The sequence below is a fragment of the Mirounga angustirostris genome, unplaced genomic scaffold, assembly GCF_029215605.1.
Source record: "Mirounga angustirostris isolate CCGP_5_RB_7025 unplaced genomic scaffold, mMirAng1.0.hap1 SCAF_2, whole genome shotgun sequence".
Taxonomy (NCBI): Eukaryota; Metazoa; Chordata; class Mammalia; order Carnivora; family Phocidae; genus Mirounga; species Mirounga angustirostris.
Genome location: NW_026991710.1, coordinates 86953216 through 86972364, shown reverse-complemented (window position 1 = coordinate 86972364; position 19149 = coordinate 86953216). Strand labels below are relative to the sequence as shown.

Below are 19149 nucleotides of genomic sequence, written 5' to 3'. Positions count from 1 at the left end.
TAATAAGGTACCAGCAGTTTTATCCACCAGTGGCTTTGCAAAGAACAAAAAATACCTTAGTACTGTCATGAAGACAGCTTTGAGTATGTGGACCCCTAAAGGTCTTGAAGATCCCCAGGAGCCTGTGACCACTATTTGAGAAAACTGAGAGAGAGAAAAAGCATTCAGACACTGGCATCAAATGGGCCAGCGTTCTAATCCTGACTCTTCAACTTACTAGCTAAATACTTGTTAGTTTCTTATCCACAGTTCTATTGCTATTAATGTTGATTATAATAAATCTTACCTCAAAGGATCATTGTGATGATTAAATGAGATAATACATATAAACTATTCAAACTAGGCATACAGTGTTAAGGCGTTAACCATTATTGGTGTTCTTGTTCTACTTATTGTTAAAGTCTGATCATATACTATTTCTTTGGTTATATTAATATGATCTACATTTAGAAAAGCATGTTATTACAAGCTGTATTGGATATATTATTTTGCTGCATCAGTTAATGAATAAATACTTTGCCAAAGGCAACATGGTACTAATAACAATAAAGACTTTCTTGCTTGCCTAACTTGGTGAGATTACCACTCACTACTTTGAATTTTAACCTTTTTTATTTGCTTGATTTTTTAAGGTGTTTTTCTATCTCCCAGAAAGTGCTACATAAGATGTCTTATAGTCTTTTACTTAAGGTAAATTAATTTTCTTTGAAAATTTTAAAAAGTTTTTTACTACTCAGTGAGATAATTGGAAGGTACTCTGGAATTGAAAAATACCTAATCTCTCCCTAAAATGATACTGTGGATCTCAGAACCATTAAATTGTCCAACTGATTTTATTACTAATTTCTACTTTATATTTTTCAGGTCAATATTGTAAGCCAAGTAAAAATAGAGAAAGAAATGATTATACAGTTACTTATTTCTTAATTTGATTTTTTCCTTTTTTTTAGAATTAGGGAAATCATGACTTGCAAAAGATGTAACTAATATAACCTTTTGTATACAAGGGAAAGAAAACCATTTACCATCTGAGTCCAATGGACCTTTTTAATTATTTTTATATGTTTAAGTCATTTTATAATAATTTACAGAGGTAGAATGAAGACATAGCAGAAAATAACTATTAAGGGACGCCTGGGTGGCTCAGTCGGTTAAGCGTCTGCCTTCAGCTCAGGTCATGATCCCAGGGTCCTGGGATTGAGTCCCGCATCAGGCTCCCTGCTCCACGGGGAGCCTGGTTCTCCCTCTGCCTCTGTCTCTCTCTCTGTCTCTCATGAATAAATAAATAAAATCTTTAAAAAAAAAAGAAAAGAACTATTAAAATTTTAGTAAGAATATGAACATAGCAACTCAAAATTTTATTCCATATATTCCTCATTTTGAAAGTATATATTTGTGTAGTGTGCAGTATGCTTTGAACTTACTGCTCATCTGTCATGCATGAACCTGAAGCATATCTATCTTGTAAATACTGATTCTAGATTTAAAATACAACTCCAATTGATTCTTATTTCTGGTTCTTCTTCTGTACCTGCATGTTCAAAGCACAGTTATCAAAACAAAATATTAATAAGCCTCATAACTTCGTTGGAGAACAGCTATCTTTTTTGTTCAATAATTGCAAAATAGTTTCATTTTAGATGAATGAACACAAATTAGATTAATAAATATAATGATTTTCTTCCTAATTATCTGTTTCCTTCCAGTCGTTTTGTAAACACACCTACCTTTAGCATTTATCCACTTAACTTGTATGAAATTTGGTGTAGAAATATCATTTTAAAAATGAAAGCTTAGGGGCGCCTGGGTGGCTCAGTCGTTAAGCGTCTGCCTTCGGCTCAGGTCATGATCCCAGGGTCCTGGGATCGAGTCCTACATCAGGCTCCCTGCTCGGCGGGAAGCCTGCTTCTCCCTCTCCCACTCCCCCTGCTTGTGTTCCCTCTCTCGCTGTGTTTCTCTCTGTCAAATAAATAAAATCTTTAAAAAATAAATAAATAAATAAATAAAAATGAAAGCTTACTCTCACATATCTTTTTAGCAAAATGGGATGGTCCAGGTTTATGTCTCAAAATATTGTGTAATGAGGTCCTTTCCAGTGAAAGGCTAACTTATTGTTTCCCCTGATTCTTGTGTTTGAGGAAATTCATTTAAGATACCATCATCTGAGCATTCACAGTTTGAAATTTCACTATATAACCAATGTTACCATTTCACTAGAATCTAGAATACTACTGCCAATTTTCTGATTGGTCTAATAATTGTGAAACATTATCCTCTATCAGTTTTTTTCTCTTTGCTGGTAAGGATGGAAAATGAGAAATTCTGAGCCCTCAACTGTGTTCACTGAGAATTAAAAAATAAAAAAGACTATAATGATGTTGTCTCCATGTATCTTTTATATCTTCTTGAAAGATGATATAATACTTTGGATGATGCAATAGGAAAAATGAAAATGGTAATAGTAATGATTTATTTTAATATTATACCATCCTTCTAGGTGATTCTATCATTTTTTTGTTTTCTTTTGGTTTAGTCTTTTTTAGCATAGTTGGGAATAACTGATGAGTAATGATAAAATAATTCCTACTTTGATAAAAAAACAAAATATTTCATCATATAAGAAGAATAAGATCACTGAGATTTCAATAATATATCATAGATTTATAAAAGGATCCAATAGATTCATATGGTAATTGTAAGAAGGAATTTTAATTTGTTTTTCAAAAGTGTAAGTAAATTTTCTCTTTATTCTTTGTTCTTTAAAAATAATAAAGTATCAATCCTCACAAATAGTTAGAAATGCTCAAAAAAGAGTATCAAAAGTGATGAGTACAATATACCCTGAAGGGTTAATGAGATATGTTGTAGGCAACAGTTTTGAATGGAGATTATGAACTGCCCTCCCCAAATTCTACCCTCCACCATATTAACATTTATCCTTTAATGAGAAGCTAGATCCATTTGAAGATAAATAATGAAAAGACAGAAAAAGAAAGAGAAAAGAAATAAAAGAATCACTTATAAAAACAAATGAAAAAGTCTTCTGTTATCTCACAGAAATAGCACAACGTGATCTCACTTTAAAAATGAGCCGCCTTGGGGGCGCCTGGGTGGCTCAGTCGTTAAGCGTCTGCCTTCGGCTCAGGTCATGATCCCAGGGTCCTGGGATCGAGTCCCACATCGGGCTCCCTGCTCGGCAGGAAGCCTGCTTCTCCCTCTCCCACTCCCCCTGCTTGTGTTCCTGCTCTCGCTATCTCTCTCTGTCAAATAAATAAATAAATAAAAATCTTAAAAAAAAATAATAAAATAAATAAATAAATAAAAATGAGCCGCCTTTTGGGGCTCCTGGATGGCTCAGTCAGTTGGGCCTCTTGGTTTCAGCTCAGGTCATGATCTCAGGGTTGTGGGATTGAGCCCGGTGTCATGGGGCTCCACGCTCAGCGGGGAGGCTGCTTCTCTCCCTCTCCCTTTGCCCCGCCCCCCAACCCCACCCCACCCCTGCTCTAACTCATGCACACACTCTCTTTCTCAAATAAATAAATACATCTTAAAAAAAAGTGAGCCACCTAAAACTAATATTATACTATATGTTAACTGGAATTTAAATAAAAACTTAAAAATATAGTAAAAATTAAAATGAGCGCAATCAAGAGAATAAAGAGCTCAGAAAAATAGATTAACAAAAGGAGATAAAAAGTGAACTGATAAAGCCCAGAGAACTTTGAGAATATTATATTAATAAGAGTCTCATTAAAATAGTGAAAACTAGAATGAAAGTATAAACCCACTTAATGACATAACAAGTAGTTTTGAGGAAATCATACAGAATAAAATGGAAAAGGATAAGTATACCTAAGTAATTGCAAAGGGAATTTCAGATAAAATTTCATAGCAACACTCATGGAGAATTGTGTACAAAATTTCAAGAGAACAAAAGTTAACTGGGAAATTTCATAATAGCCAAGTTATCCTTCAAATACAAATGTAGTAGACATGCAGGTTTTCTTTTAGCAGACATGCATTTGAAAAAAAAATTTAGGGGTGTCTGGGTAGCTCAATTGGTTAAGTGTCTGCCTTCAGCCAAGGGTTCTGGGATTGAGCCCCACATTAGGCTCTCTGCTCAGTGGGGAGTCTGCTTCTCCCTCTCCTGCCTCTCCCCTGGCTTGTGCTCTCATACTCTCTCACTCACTTTCTCTCTCAAATAAATAAAATCTTTTAAAAAAAATTAAAAATAAAAAATTTTATTCAAGTATAGTTGACACAAAATGTGCCATTGGTTTTAGGTGTACAGTATATAGATTCTTAAGCATCCAAGAATTTAGGAAATACAAGCCCCAAGAGCTTCTTTTAGAGAAATTAAAATGAAAATAGATGATGAAATCCAACCAAGAAAGAGTTAAATAAAACTAGCAACTCGAGGAACTGGTTACTCCATTTAAATGAAGGATTAATACTAAACAACTGTGTTAATTATGTAATGATATAGAATTTAAATGTTATAAAACTTAATAATGTAAAAACTATATAAAAATTGAGGTATTAGAGAAGGGATAGAGAGTATAAGTGTAATAATTTTGTCATCTTTCAAAACAGGTAATCAATAGGTAATACTTAAGCTTGAAAGTATAGCTTAAAAGTTTTTTTCTGTTCTTTTTTTAGCAACTTTAACTAGATCTTCAGAAACTAATATCTCTTAAAGTAACAAATTTTCTGTTTTATTCACTTGTAAGTTTTATATCTAGTACTTCATAAAGTAGCAAGTGTAATATGATCCAGGTTTTGCTATGAATATTTTTATCTAAAATTTTATATAAATACAGAAATATATCAAGAGAAATGTTTATCATATATTAATTATTATTTGGGGGTATTAGTATTTGAGGCTTAAAAATTTTTTTTTAAACAACTGTAGAACATTTCCTTCATCACAGAAAGTTCTGTAACAGTGTTCCTCTGGAAGGATCTGATCTGGATCTAAAATGATCCAACTTTTTGGTTGTGTTCACAGTAAGTATGGGAGGTAATTTACCTACAATTTAGAGTATACAGTGTAATATTAATAAGTTATGTAGAAAAAAATACTTATAACCCAACTTATTTTTGTCTTCTCTACCATCCTTGTATAGTATAAAGAACATAGGCGGTCAGAAGTCCTGGCGTCTAGTGCCTGCTTTAAAAGTTATAGACCTGTGACTGTGGCATAGTAACGCACTTCCAGCCTCAGGTGGCTGATTAATAAATTAGGAAAAATAATGTCTACCTTGACTACCCACAGGACTCTGTGAGCCTTAGATAAGTTGAAATCTGTGAAAATGCTTTATAAAAAATAGAGATAATACAGTGTGAGCACATTAGATAAGGAAAGAAGACTTAGATTCTTAGTAAGTTTCAAGTCTCAAACCAAACAAATTACCAGGATAGTTAAAAATAAATAAATAAACTTGCATTATCAATGGGGGAATCCACCATCAATAATCTACCAAAGAATGCCAGATGATTTAGATATAGATAAAATTTTCTGATTGTCAGAGAACAGGGAATATATACCCTGGAAATTTAAGTTAAGTTTGACTTCAAGCCCTAGCAAGGAGTCTAGATGGTATTGATTCAATAGCACCATATTCCATACTACTTTATCTATCTTTTCATGTATATGAGCCAAGTGTTTACATTTCTTTGTATCTGCCACAGTACCTAGCACAATTGTTTTCATATGTGAGAATGCAGTAATACTGATTGCTTTGTTTTAGGAACAATCTCTTGCTTAAAGTTTACTGGCTCACAAAAATATCAGAATGTAATTTTTTTTTCTATTTAAAATATCCTAAAGAGTTGCTCTGTGAATCACTCTTTATCTTATAGATTTATAATTTTCATCTCTCTTTTTTTTTTAAAGATTTTATTTATTTATTTGAGACAGAGAGAATGAGAGAGAGAACACATGAGAGGGGGGAGGGTCAGAGGGAGAAGCAGACTCCCTGCCGAGCAGGGAGCCCGACGCGGGGCTCGATCCCGGGACTCCAGGATCATGACCTGAGCCGAAGGCAGTCGCTTAACTAACTGAGCCACCCAGGCGCCCTAATTTTCATCTCTTGATTATTGTTCCGTAAAGGTGGTTATGGAAATAAAGGTAGATTTTGTTCTTAGAAGGTGTTTCCCCATAATTCTGAAAAGATAGAAGATGGGGAATACTGTTAAAGAAAGAGAACTGTTTAGTACTGCTTTTGCTTTTACTATATATATTTTTTTTATTTATGGGAAACCCTTTCCCATTCTACTGAATTTCCCATTCTATTGAATTTACTCTCATTTAGCATAAAGCATCACTTTTTTCGTTGTTGAAGGAGATAATGGTCTTTTGAAAATGAGTGGCACAATGGAACAATGCAAATCTTGTGGAGCATTTTCTTGATTTTCAAGAATTTTCTTTTGTAGCAAACTTTGTTATACTATATGTAGCTCAGAGGATGATAGTAAGTCAGAAAGACAAAATAAAGTAGAATTTGGTAAATAGAAGAATTTGGAAAATAGAAGAAACAGAATTGGTATAAGTAAATTTGAAATTTTGTGAACTGACAGTAGCTGTCATGGGACTGAGTAATGTTGATTCTGAGAGCCAACAGGAGGGTAAATACTTTAGCCTTCTTAGGCTATGCCTTGCCTTTACTGAGTCTACCCCAACCTGTAAAACATGTACAGTTCCCAGTGCTTAGGGTTCCCTTCTCCTTACCTTTCACTCCTGTGCTACTTATTCCAGAGTGTGTGAAGCTTTTGTTAGATGGCTTCATAAGACCTCAGCCCTTTGGGTTGTTAAAATACATTTTTTATTACAAAAGTTTCTGGACTGTTACTAAGAATGATCATTGTAATTCCTATACTGATGTCTGATACATCCTCTGCCAGGTGTTTTAGATCCATTAACTAATCTTCACCTAAACCTAAAGGTTTAAAGAGATATATAACTACCAGATCACAAAGTCTAGAGTTTCAAGAAAATATGTGAAAGTATCTACCACTGCTAAACAACAACAACAAAAACCTGCTAGTTTTTAAGCATTCTTTCTTGAGTGGCTAGATATTTATTTCCCTAATTCAGAGAGTCACTATGAGGTATCAGATTAATGGTCAAAGTGTATTTTATAGAGGTAACTTAAATGTAAACATACTTCTGACTTGAGGCAAACAAAAAATACAATATGCTCATAAGAAGCTAGATTAAGAAAGTCAACTAGAAGGGACTCCCTTTTATAATAACAATAATAATTGTATTATTTAAAATATAATGAAAATAACAATTTTTATAATACATAAATAAGTAAAAATAGAAACTAAAAATATTAGGAGAGACAATGTGAAAATATGTAAATATACATTTGACAGAAGATTCATCCAGAGTTTATAAGAAATATTTCCTTTTTTTAATCTTTTACATTTGTATACTTTTACAACTATTTAAGCCATAATTTTATACTTTTCAAAATCAAGTTAATGAGCTTCCGGCCTTTGTTGTTTCTGTTGATAGTTGTAATATTCATATTACTAGGCCATTTGTAAAGATGTCCTGAAATGCTAAATATCACTATTCTTTCTTGCTATAGCTAGGGGGCAGTATTTACTCAGCTGACTCGTGGTAGACTACCACTAGGCCAAATAAAGCAAAATAATATAATGATCTGGAGAAAATAATTAAAGCATGTAGGATTTTTTTTTCATTGGGTTTCAGTTTCCATCTTTAAATCAGGAAAAGCTAATAATATTTCTAACTTAATAAGACTAATTTTATATATTTTTTATATTTGCAATAAAATATTTCATTATTTAATTGCTATTTTTTAAATTAAAACCTGAACCAGCCTAGTATTCAAATTATGTTATACTGCTGTCTTTCTCATATATTAGACTGCATTATGAAGATGTACCAATATCCTAAGAAATTATTTAAGATTAAAATATCAGTTAAAATTTTAAAAGGAAGAAATAAAGAAAGAATAAATAACAGGCACTACCATTTCACAGAATATATTAACTATTTATTTACCTGACTTTAGTTGGTAAGAGATGACTGGTACTGGGGAGCACCTAGGAGTTATTATGTATTAAAGAAATGTTTTCAACTTGAATTATTACTTTTCAAATATTATTAGAATATGCTTCATTTCACTTATTTCTAATAACTTTTTATAATTGTTGTCAAAGTATAAGTATATAATTCAGAATTTTAAGTTTGGTGTTGTTTAAATACTTTCCACTATTTAATATGAAGGATATATAAAACCCAAGGAAGATTAGCTAATTTCTCATTATTTCATATTTATTGAAAACTTCTCAAGAAAGTGTATAATCTCATTTTTGGATCTTTTAATCTATCCTTTCAGTTATCTTCATTATATATTTTGTTCTTTCTTTCAACAAATCTTTGAGTGCCTATTATGTGCTGCCCTTTTTCCTAGGCCATGGGTATGTCAATAAAAAAAAAAAAAAGACAAAATCTCTGCCCCCATTGAATTTATATTCTAGTGAGGGATAGACAATAAAAAAGATAAATATACTATGTGATATGTTGGGTAGTGGTAAGTACTAAAGAGGAAAAAAAACTAAAGCAGGGACATGAATGTAAAGTACTCAGATGTAGAGGAAATTGAATTTTTTTTTAAAGATTTATTTATTTATTTGAGAGAGAGAGAGTACATGAGAGGGGGGAGGGTCAGAGGGAGAAGCAGGCTCCCCGCTGAGCAGGGAGCCCGATGCGGGACTCGATCCAGGGACTTGATCCAGGGACTTGATCCAGGGACTCCAGGATCATGACCTGAGCCGAAGGCAGTCGCTTAACCAACTGAGCCACCCAGGCGCCCTGTAGAGGAAATTGAATTTTTTAATAACATAGGCGAAAGGATTGGGGGGATGGGTTAAATAAGGGATGGGGGTTAAGGAGGGCACTTGTTGTGATGAGCACCAGGTAATGCATGGAAGTGTTGAATCACCATATTGTACACCCGAAACTAATATAACACTGTTAACTAACTGGAATTAAAAACTTGAGGGAGAGGAGAGAAAGGGTGGGGGGGAGGAAGGGAGGGAGGGAGGAAGGAGAACAGAAAAGGAAGGGGAAGGGAAGGGATGGGAAGGAACGAAGTCAGGGAAAGCCTCATGGAAAAAGTGACTTTTGAATAAATACCTTAAGGAACTGAGGGAAAGAGCAATTGAAGCAGAAGCAATAGCAAGTGCTAAAGCCCTCAGGAGGTGTAAGCATGCCAGGGATGTTGAAGAAGCAGCCAGGAGACCAATGTGACTGGAGCTCAATGAACAAGGAGGTGAGAGTCAAAGAGGACCAGATTTTACATCAAAGCAGATTTCATAGTTAAGACTTCAGCTTTTACAGTGTTGGAAAGCCACTGGATACTGTTGACCAGAGGAATGATATGTTCTGATCTAAACATTTTAACAAGATCATTCTGGCTGTTATGGTAAGAGAAACCCAAGGAAGAACACAGATAGAATTTAAAAAGGTTAGTCATGCACTATTGTAATAATCTAGGCAAGAGTGGCTTGAATCAGGAAATTAGCGGTAGGGATGGTAAGCAGTTTTTACATTCTGGAATAATTTTGAAGGTAGAGCCAGCAGGATTGCTGGTGGCAGATGTACAATGTAGGAGAAGGAGAAGTTAAGAATGATGCCAGAATTTTTTACCTGAGCAATTAGAACAGAGTTGCTCTTAACTGAGATTTGGAAGACTATACTTAGAGCACAAATTTTTGAAGTAGTCTCAGGAGCTCAGTTTGGGACATGTTTGGTATATCTGTTAGACATACAAGTGGAAATGTCAACTGGCATTTAGACATGTGGGTTTGAAATTCAGGGGAGAGGCCTGGGATAGAGCTATAAAAATGGGGGAGTCCTCACACTGTATATAATCATTTGGAGAAAATAGAAAAGAGGAAAAGTCCAAGGACTGAAAATAGGGGATGCCAATATTTAAGTCAAGGAGATGAAGAAGAACCAACAAAGGAGATGGAGCAACAATCAGAAAGGTAAGAAGAAAAATAGATGAATGTGGTATCTTGGAAGTCAAATCGGAGAGGCGGGTTGAGAAGGTAAGAGTAGTTAACTATGGCAAACCCTGATGATTGCTAAAGAAGAACTGAGAAGGAGAATTGGCTATTAGATTTAGCAACAGGGAAATCTTTTATGACGAAGATAAGAGCAGTTTTGGTGGTGAGGTGGAGGCAAGAACCTAAGTGGAATGAATTGAGAGAATATGCAATGAACATCTACTGCCCTTAATGAACTATGAGCTCCTTACAGGCTGGACCTATGTTTTGTTCACTGCTGTATCCTATCCATCAGAGCAGAGAGTGAATTCTCCCTTACTCTGTCTTCTATTAATATTACTAATAGAAGTATTACTTCTGTTCTATTTAGACCTCCAACAAATTGCATAAGGCCCACTCACATTAGGGAGAACAGTCTGCTTTATTAAGTCTACTGATTCACATGTTGATCTTATCCAGAAACACCCTCAAAGACACAACCAGAATAGTGTCTAACTAATAACTGGACACCCCATATCAGTCAAATTGACACATAAAATCAACCATCGTAAGAACCATTGACTTTTTTGGTGATTATTGATATGGTTGCCTTTAAATCTACCATTTGCTATTTTTATTCTGTCTCATCAATTCTTTGTTTTCCTTTTCCTTTTTATCTGTCTTCTTTTAATTCATTGGATTTTTTTTCTGTGATTTTATTTTATCTCCTTTGTTGACATGTTAGCTATGACTCTGTTGTGTTTTCTTATTGGTTTCCCTAGGATTTATACAGTGGTCTTCAAACAGGCAGTTTTGCCTCCCAGAGGGTTTTTGGCAATGTCTAAAGACATTTTTGACGAAACTGGGTGAATACTATTGGCATCTAGTGGGTGGAGGCTGGATTGCTGTAATAATCTGAAAATGCAAAGGACATTCCCAACCAAAAGTTATCTAACCTAAAATGTGAATAGTGATGAAGAAATTCTGGTTTATATTATAATTCTTTAACCTACCACCATTTGCTTTCAAGTTATATTATACCACTTCACAGATAGTACAAATACTTTATAATATATACTTCCATTTTCCCCTCCCAGTGTTTGTGTTATAGTTGTCCTAAATTTTATTTCTACATATGTTATAAACCCCACAATAAATTACTATTTTTGCTTTAAAGAAATTACTATTTTTAAAGATTTTTTAAAAATAAAAGTCTTATATTCAGCCACATACACATTTACAATCCCTGTATGTCTCTTCATTCTGTGTAGATCTAGATTTCCATCTGGTATCATTTCCTTTCTGCCTGGAAGACTTCTTCAGTATTTCTTGTAGTATAGGACTGCTCGTGATGAATTTTTTCAGTTTCTATGTGTGTGAAAGAGTCTTTATTTTACCTTTTGTCTTCAAAAGATATTTTTGCTGAGCATACAATTCTACATAGATTTTTTTAATACTTTAAAAATGTTGCTACACTGTCATTTATTGGGCACTGACAAAACATTTTTTGAGAAGAATCTTCTCATTGATGCTCTTACATAATGTGTGTGTGTGTGTGTGTGTATGTCTCTCTAGCTATGGTGTATAAGATTTTTCTCTTTACCACTGATTTTGAGGAATTTGAGTATGATGTGCCTTGGTGTGGTTTTCTTCATGGGTCTTGTGTTTGGGCAACTTGAGATTATTGGATCCTATTAGTTTTTAGTTTTCACCAAATTTGGAAAATGTTCAAGCTATTATTTCTTCAAATATTTTTTCTGTCCCCTTTCATATTTTCTCTCTCTCATTCGTATCTCTAATAACATACATATTTAGCTGATTGAAGTTGCTCACTGATGCTCAAGGCTGTTTTTTGTTTTTTTGTTTTTGTTTGTTTTTGTCCTTTTTCTTCCTTTGTTTCATTTTGGGTACTTTCTATTTCAGTGTTTTCAAGTTCACTAATTTTTTCATCTGCAGTGTCTGATCTGCTCTTAAATCCCATCCAGTATATTTTTTTATCTCAGACATCCTACTTTTCATCTCTAAAAGTTTGATATTTTTGGTTGTTTTTTTTTTTTTGTATCTGCCATGTCTCTACTTAACATAAACCTCCTTAGCTTTTTGAACATATGAAATATAGTTATAAAAAGTATCTTCACATCATTGCCTGGTATTACAAACGTCAGTTCTGTGTGCATTTTGATTGAATTATTTTTCTCCTCATTATGGATCACTTTTTTCTGCTACTTTTTACTACTGGTATTTTTTTTTATTAGATTCCAGACATTATGAATTTTACCTTGTTGAATATTGAATATTTTTATATTCTTATAAATATTCTTGAGCTTTATTTTGGGATGTAACTAACTAACATTGAAACAATTTGATCCTTTCAGGGGCGTCTGGGTGGCTCAGTTGGTTAAGTGACTGCCTTCAGCTCAGGTCATGATCCTGTAGTCATCGAGTCCCCCATCAGGCTCCCTGCTCAGCAGGGAGTCTGCCTCTCCCTCTGACCCTACTTCCTCTCATGATCTCTCTCTCTCATTCTCTCTCTCAAATAAATAAATAAAATCTTTGAAAAAAAAAGAAACAATTTGATCCTTTCAAAGCCTGCTTCTAAGGTTATTAAGTAAGACCGCAGCAGCATAATTTGGAAGCATAATTTTGCTAATATTACTAAGGCAATACTCTTTTGAGTACTCTACCCAATTACTTGTTTATTATAGGTTTTTTGTTCATTTATTAGTTTGTTTTTTTATTCTGACTGATGGTAAGATGAACTATTCCTGGCTTTGTGTGAGCCTGGCAAGTTTTCCCTCTGATCTTTTGAAGTGATTCCTTCCCTACTTTGTGTAGTTTCCTCATACAATGCCCTCTTCACTCTGTGGGAAAACAGATGTTAGCTTGTTACTGAAGCTTAAGTAATTCAGTTAAGATTCCTAATGGCAAATAATTGGCTTTGATCAGGACGGTAGAGGTATTGTAATATAATTTATGTCATGTCCTTTAAAGAAAGGAAAACTAAAAAATAGTGATGAAACATATATTTACTATTTCTAAACTTAAATTAAGCTGAAGAGTTTGGATTTTGTTATATTTTATTGTTTTCTACAATCCATACTCTTTACAGTAAAATCACATACCTTTATACTTTTCAGTTTTCACTTTTATAATGTCACTTGAAAGAACTATTTATGTGTATATAAATGATCTTGTGGAGAGCAATGAGCTTTATTTCACATACAGTACTTAGATTTTTTTTTTAATTTTTTTTTTTAAGATTTTATTTATTTGCGAGAGAGAGAATGAGAGACAGAGAGCATGAGAGGGAGGAGGGTCAGAGGGAGAAGCAGACTCCCCGCTGAGCAGGGAGCCTGATGCGGGACTTGATCCCGGGACTCCAAGATCATGACCTGAGCCGAAGGCAGTCGCTTAACCAACTGAGCCACCCAGGCGCCCAGTACTTAGATTTTAAGGTACTGTATAATTATACCTAGGGTTCTTGACTAGCATTTTGATGGCATAAATACTCAGTGGTGTGCTATGCAAAGACATGTACAACTCTACTCATAAATTCATAATTGATAAGTGCTGAAAGAATATTTAAACCCTAAAGGTAGTACAGAAATCTTTGTCTAATGGTAGACTGCATTGATACCCAAAGTACAATAAAATTAGAGCTTTTTCAGATTTTTCTATAAATTATTGATTTTTGATACCTGCTACTGACAAAGGAGATTTTACTCTACTTTTAGAAATTAGGAATGATTTCTCACTTTCAGAATGTCAAAAAATTAATTGAAAGTATGTATACAAGTGTGTCTGTGTGTGTGTGTATGTATTTATTTTCATTCCTAGACAGTGAACTTAGGAAAATAAATTTGTCACTCAGCTGAAGACCCATTTCATTTCAGGATCTCATTACTTTTATTCTGTTACGAAGTTTCCTATTAATTTAGAGAGTGGTAATAGAAAGCCTATGCTTCATAGTACCTTTTTATGAGACATTTTGGACATTTTTCAAATACCATCGTAACAATTCTCAAAAAATACTAAGGGTAACTCCATACTGATAAGGACCATTAAAATCCCAGAAATATTTTTGTAAAAATCTGAAAGTATACCCTTGGAGTTGGCTTGCTAATATTGTGTTTGGGTTAAACGTTGTCTTGAGTATTTTCTTTGATGAAATGAAGACATTCTGTGGAATAATCCTTGGTGAAAGTGTCATCTGCAGCATTTGTAAGAGATAATATTATTTAAAAGAGTATTTGTGGTAATAATATAATTATTGACATTCACTCTTATTTTAATCAGTGGAGTAGACCAAAGCATCGAATATTTTTTACATTCAGTTTATTAGTAATCATTGTAATTATATTTTATTTCTTCTTTATCCATCCCTGGAACCCCTTTCCTCTTCCACCCATAGCTCTATGCCATCCCTTGGTTTCTCACAATGTTTACTCGTAAGTATCATTTTCCCTTTTCTTTCAGTATCGTATTAGTAAAAGGACAGCTCCATTCTTCCCCAGTATATTATAGTTACAGTGATATTAAACAGATATAATTACATAAACATCCTTATGTAATTCTAATGTAATAGAGTTGGGTAGGGAGAAATTTGAATTGTTTTGACTGATGAATATCAAAAAGAGTATTGCATAGGATGAGTGTTGCATGGTGATGTATAGGATGCCTATCTTACATGTCATGACATTCATACAATCTTTTCCCTCTAATGAAAAAGAAATTAACATTAACTATAGTACTTACGTAGAGTTTTTTGGAAGACAACTTTTACAAACCAAATGAGACTCAATTTTTAGAGATCCTCTAATAGCTAATACTTTTGCTATTTCCAAACCTGGAATTCCTCTAGAAATAGATTATGTGGGTATATAATAGTTTAATCAACGACAGGTATTAATATGGTGAACATTCTGCTTAAATGGGTACAAATGACAAATGGAATACTATATTTAGAGTAGATCTGTATGCATTGGCCTGGAAGGATATCCACAGTATCATTAAGTGTAAAAACTAAAGTTGCAAAAAATGGGATAAAATTTTTATGGGAACTTAATAAAGCAATTATTTAGAATGCATAATAAAAATGTTACAATACTCAATCTAAAAAAGGACTAAATTTCATCTAGGTAAATAAATTTATGAGAACAGTATAACAAGAAAATTCTAGGAAGAAATATAATGAATGAAACAACTATACCAGGATTAATGATGGAGGTTAGAAAATGTCATCTATTTGACCAATCTGATTATCAAATTTTAAAGATACCTTAGGAAGCAATAAATATTGTATGAAAACAGTTCTATAAACATTTAATGAAGCCAAACCAAAAATAGTGTTTATGAACATTTTATAAAACCGAATAAACATTTTATAAAAACAGTTTGGTAGTATTTGTTCTTCAACAGCTTTGACCATAAGGCATTTGTCATATGTCTAGTAAAACAGCTTGTTATTGTTTTAATTTGTTATTTTGTTTTTTATTTTAATTAATATATTTATATTTTGTTATTTTACAGATGTATTTCCACTGCACAAAATTTTCCACCTCTGGGATACCTTACTCCTTGGGAATTCCTCTTTCCCATTCTGTATTGGAGTAGCAATTCTCCAGCAGCTACGGGACCGGCTTTTGGCTAATGGCTTTAATGAGTGCATTCTTCTCTTCTCTGATTTACCAGGTACAGATATAAATAAATAGAATCACTAAATGAAATGTAATTATAAGATAAAGAGGCAGTCTTATAGCAATTTGCAAAAATAATCATCCAAGATTTCAAAATCTCTTCTTGAGCCTTGACTTCCTTCTGTGGATTCTCTCTCACTCATATACTGCCACATCTGCTGTTCCAGCATTGTAGGTACAAACCTGGGTCATACTAGATGGCTGTGGTTTACTTTCAAGTCAGTGATGCCACCAAAAGGGTAAAAGAACTGGGGGCAGTAACATATTTGCCTTCAATCTTAGGATGGGCCTGTTTATCTTCAGCTGATAGAGTCAATAGGCTACTTGGTTAGGTGTTTAAGAATCTATATTTTCACAAAGATGTAATCCACATGGAACTTTGCTCTCTCCTATCCAGAGCTGCTTACTAACCATTTGACAGTTTGAGGAAAGGAAACGCTGTGCCCTTGGGAGGGCACATAACACTCCTAGGAAATTCCATGTCATACAGTGCGGGATAGTAAGTTAAGCTATATATTATATTCACAAGTGAAGAGTTTGTAAATCTAGGTGTCAAAAGCTAAGTGTGGAAATAGGAAACACAACTATGGTCTAAGCTTTGCTGCTGTGGTTGCAAAGATGAAAGTAATGTGATTACCTAAGATATAACAATCTGTGGAACTAAAAAACTATATTTTTGCAGAAACCAAAACGTTTTTCAGGTAGAAAAATTCTACTTTCTTCAAACAGCATTTCATTGGTTCCAGCCCTTCTGCTGAGTTTATTGTTGTTCATAGTTTTAGGCAGGCACAAGTGACTGCTGATAATAAATGCACTTAAAGTTATCCAAGAGATAAATTTGCCTAAAAAACAAAGAACAAAAGAAAGGGGGGCATGTGATGTAATAAGCACTGGGTATTATATAAGACTGGTGAATCATTGACCTCTCTCTTGAAACTAATAATACATTATATGTTAATTAATTGAATTTAAATTTTAAAAAACGATTAAAAAATAAATAAAACCTCAAAATAAAGGGTACCTTAAGATTACATATCTATTAAGCACTCTCAAGAGAAATAAGAAAACTGCTACCTACCCTGATTTTTATCTTTAGTGGATGATCTATATTTGGTACTTCACTGTCTCTCTGTTGTTGAAATCCTCATCCTTTTGGGAAAATACTAACAAAAATGCTTGGAATAATAACAAAAATGCTTGGATTTATGTAAAATTTCTCCTTCCTTCTTTCCCCCAAATTCAGAGTATTGCCATCATCTAACTTATCAAACTTAAGTTATTTTTTTATATGAACAAATAATAGTTCAGTTCTTATATTATTTGTTTCTGGGAGATTCCTTTTGAAAATCAAATTATCTATTTTTTTTTTCTTTTGGCATTGAATAGTAATAAAGAAGCTGGTTTCACAAACTAGGAACACTCTCTTGTACCCTGCGATGTTTCGCTCTCATTCCCAACTTAAACAGAGGATGATTAATTAGAATTAAAAGAATTTTTCTGGTCAGTTCTAAAATAAAATCAGAAATGCTGATTGTGCATTTTGAAATCAAGCAAATTTAATGCCTTTCCAATTTCATACATAAATGCACCGTTAAATACTGATGAAAGAATCTGTTGTCAGATTGTATAGGCATATTAACAGTAACTCTGCTTGTCCATTAAAATAAAATTATTATTTCTCAAATCAGAAAGTAAGAACACATTTGTTAGGACTGACTCGTTGAAAAGGTAAACTCTACCTACTTTGAAAATAGGATGCCTTCTGTTGATGTGAATTGCCTTGATCCTTAGCCATTATTCTGGCTCATCATTTGCTTGGTTACTGTATATAATTCCTGTTGGGGAAGAAAGAAATTATAATAAAAATATGACTTAAAAAAAACAGAAGGGGTCTAAACGTAGACCTTGCCCTAAAGTATACCCGTGTTTTATTTTTAATCAAAGGACACTTATTTGGGATGTATTTCCTAAGTAGATCTAAAAAGATGTTGAGCTTCCTAACTGTACTTGATGCTTGAAGGAACTGGAAGCGATCATGGGAAGTCCTAAGAAGTGAATCCAGATTAATACACACAAACACACTGAACGTGCCTTTTCTAAGCAAAAATTATGTGACATAAGCTTGGAACATATTTAAAAGAAACAATCTTTTTAAGTCTACAGAAAAAGGATAGGCTAACTCTATATTTCACCTTAATTCTTGAGACAAACTTTGTAGATAAAGACAGGATAGGATCAAACATGGATTTGAACTCACTAAATACGTTGTACTTTACTGAAATCCCCATTCAACTGAGTTTAAAAGCATAAGCAAACAGCAAATTTAACTAAATTCTTTGCTGAAGCAGATTGCTTCAGAACATCTATTGACAGTAACAGGATGGAAACACTACCCAGTTGGTAACATTGTGAACAAATAGGGTTGCATTTTTTTTTTTTAGTTGTCCTTTCTAGTTGTTTCTTTCTACAAAGAGACACTCAGTAGCTCTAGTTGTTAAGAGCATGGACTGTGGAACCAGATCACCTGGGTTTCACATCCTGGCTGTCAGTTATAGCTGTGTGACCTTAGAGTCATGACCTAACCTCCTTGTTTCCTTAACTCTAATTACATGAGAATGATAATAGTACCTACCTCATAGGTTGTTGTGTTAAATAAATATATCTAAACAACCTAGAGCAGTACTGGCACAAAGCAAACACGATGTAAGTGATTATTTTTATTAATGTTGTCATCATCATTATTATGCTTTTTTTCACTTTTCCATTCTATCATGACAGGCTTTCCTATTGGTGGTATAAATGCAGCAATCACCCCATTTGGCTCTTTCTATAAATTATTAAAGTAGATATCAATCATATAGATCTCCTTGTTAGCAAAAGCAATTGAGGAATTACGTAAGAAGTCAAGTAAGCCTTCTATGTTGAGCGTATATTATGACTAAGAAGAATATTTCCTTTCATTGCTCAGAGACAGTGTAGTATAGTATATAGACAGCACAGGCTTTGCAGTCAAGACAGATAAGGGTTTAAGTACTAGCTCCGCCACACACTGCCTGTGTGAACTGGGAAACTTTCAGTGCAGTGCTCCTGCTGAAAGAGCTGTCTGTAGGTAACATAGATGTAGGTTCACATCCCAGTTCTGGCACATTAATTTCTGTTTTAGTGTTACAACGAGCACTAAAGATAATATACATAACATACCTGACACAAAATCCAGTACTGAGTACACAGTATGTGTAACTATTCTTTTAAAGTATATGTAGCATTTAATATTTTAAAAATACATAAAGAACATGTAACATTCAATCTCTGTAAGTCCCCTCTCCTTTCTCCCTCCTTTGCATCACTTTATACTAACTCTTTAATTCTTTTTTTTTTCCAGTGGTTTTCTTTTTTTTTTTTTTTAAAGATTTTATTTATTTAT

General features: G+C 33.6%; 1 protein-coding gene across 4 annotated transcripts in view; it reads left to right on the top strand.

Annotated features, from left to right (window-relative positions):
• TBCK (TBC1 domain containing kinase) overlaps window positions 1-19149 on the top strand; it is a 227915-nt gene that overhangs the window by 106896 nt on the left and 101870 nt on the right. For all 4 annotated transcript variants that reach the window (XM_064584933.1, XM_064584936.1, XM_064584934.1 and 1 more), the window contains 2 exons: window positions 14441-14477; window positions 15559-15720. In XM_064584933.1, the coding sequence (XP_064441003.1) occupies window positions 14441-14477; window positions 15559-15720 (199 nt within the window). The remainder of the gene's footprint in view (window positions 1-14440; window positions 14478-15558; window positions 15721-19149) is intronic.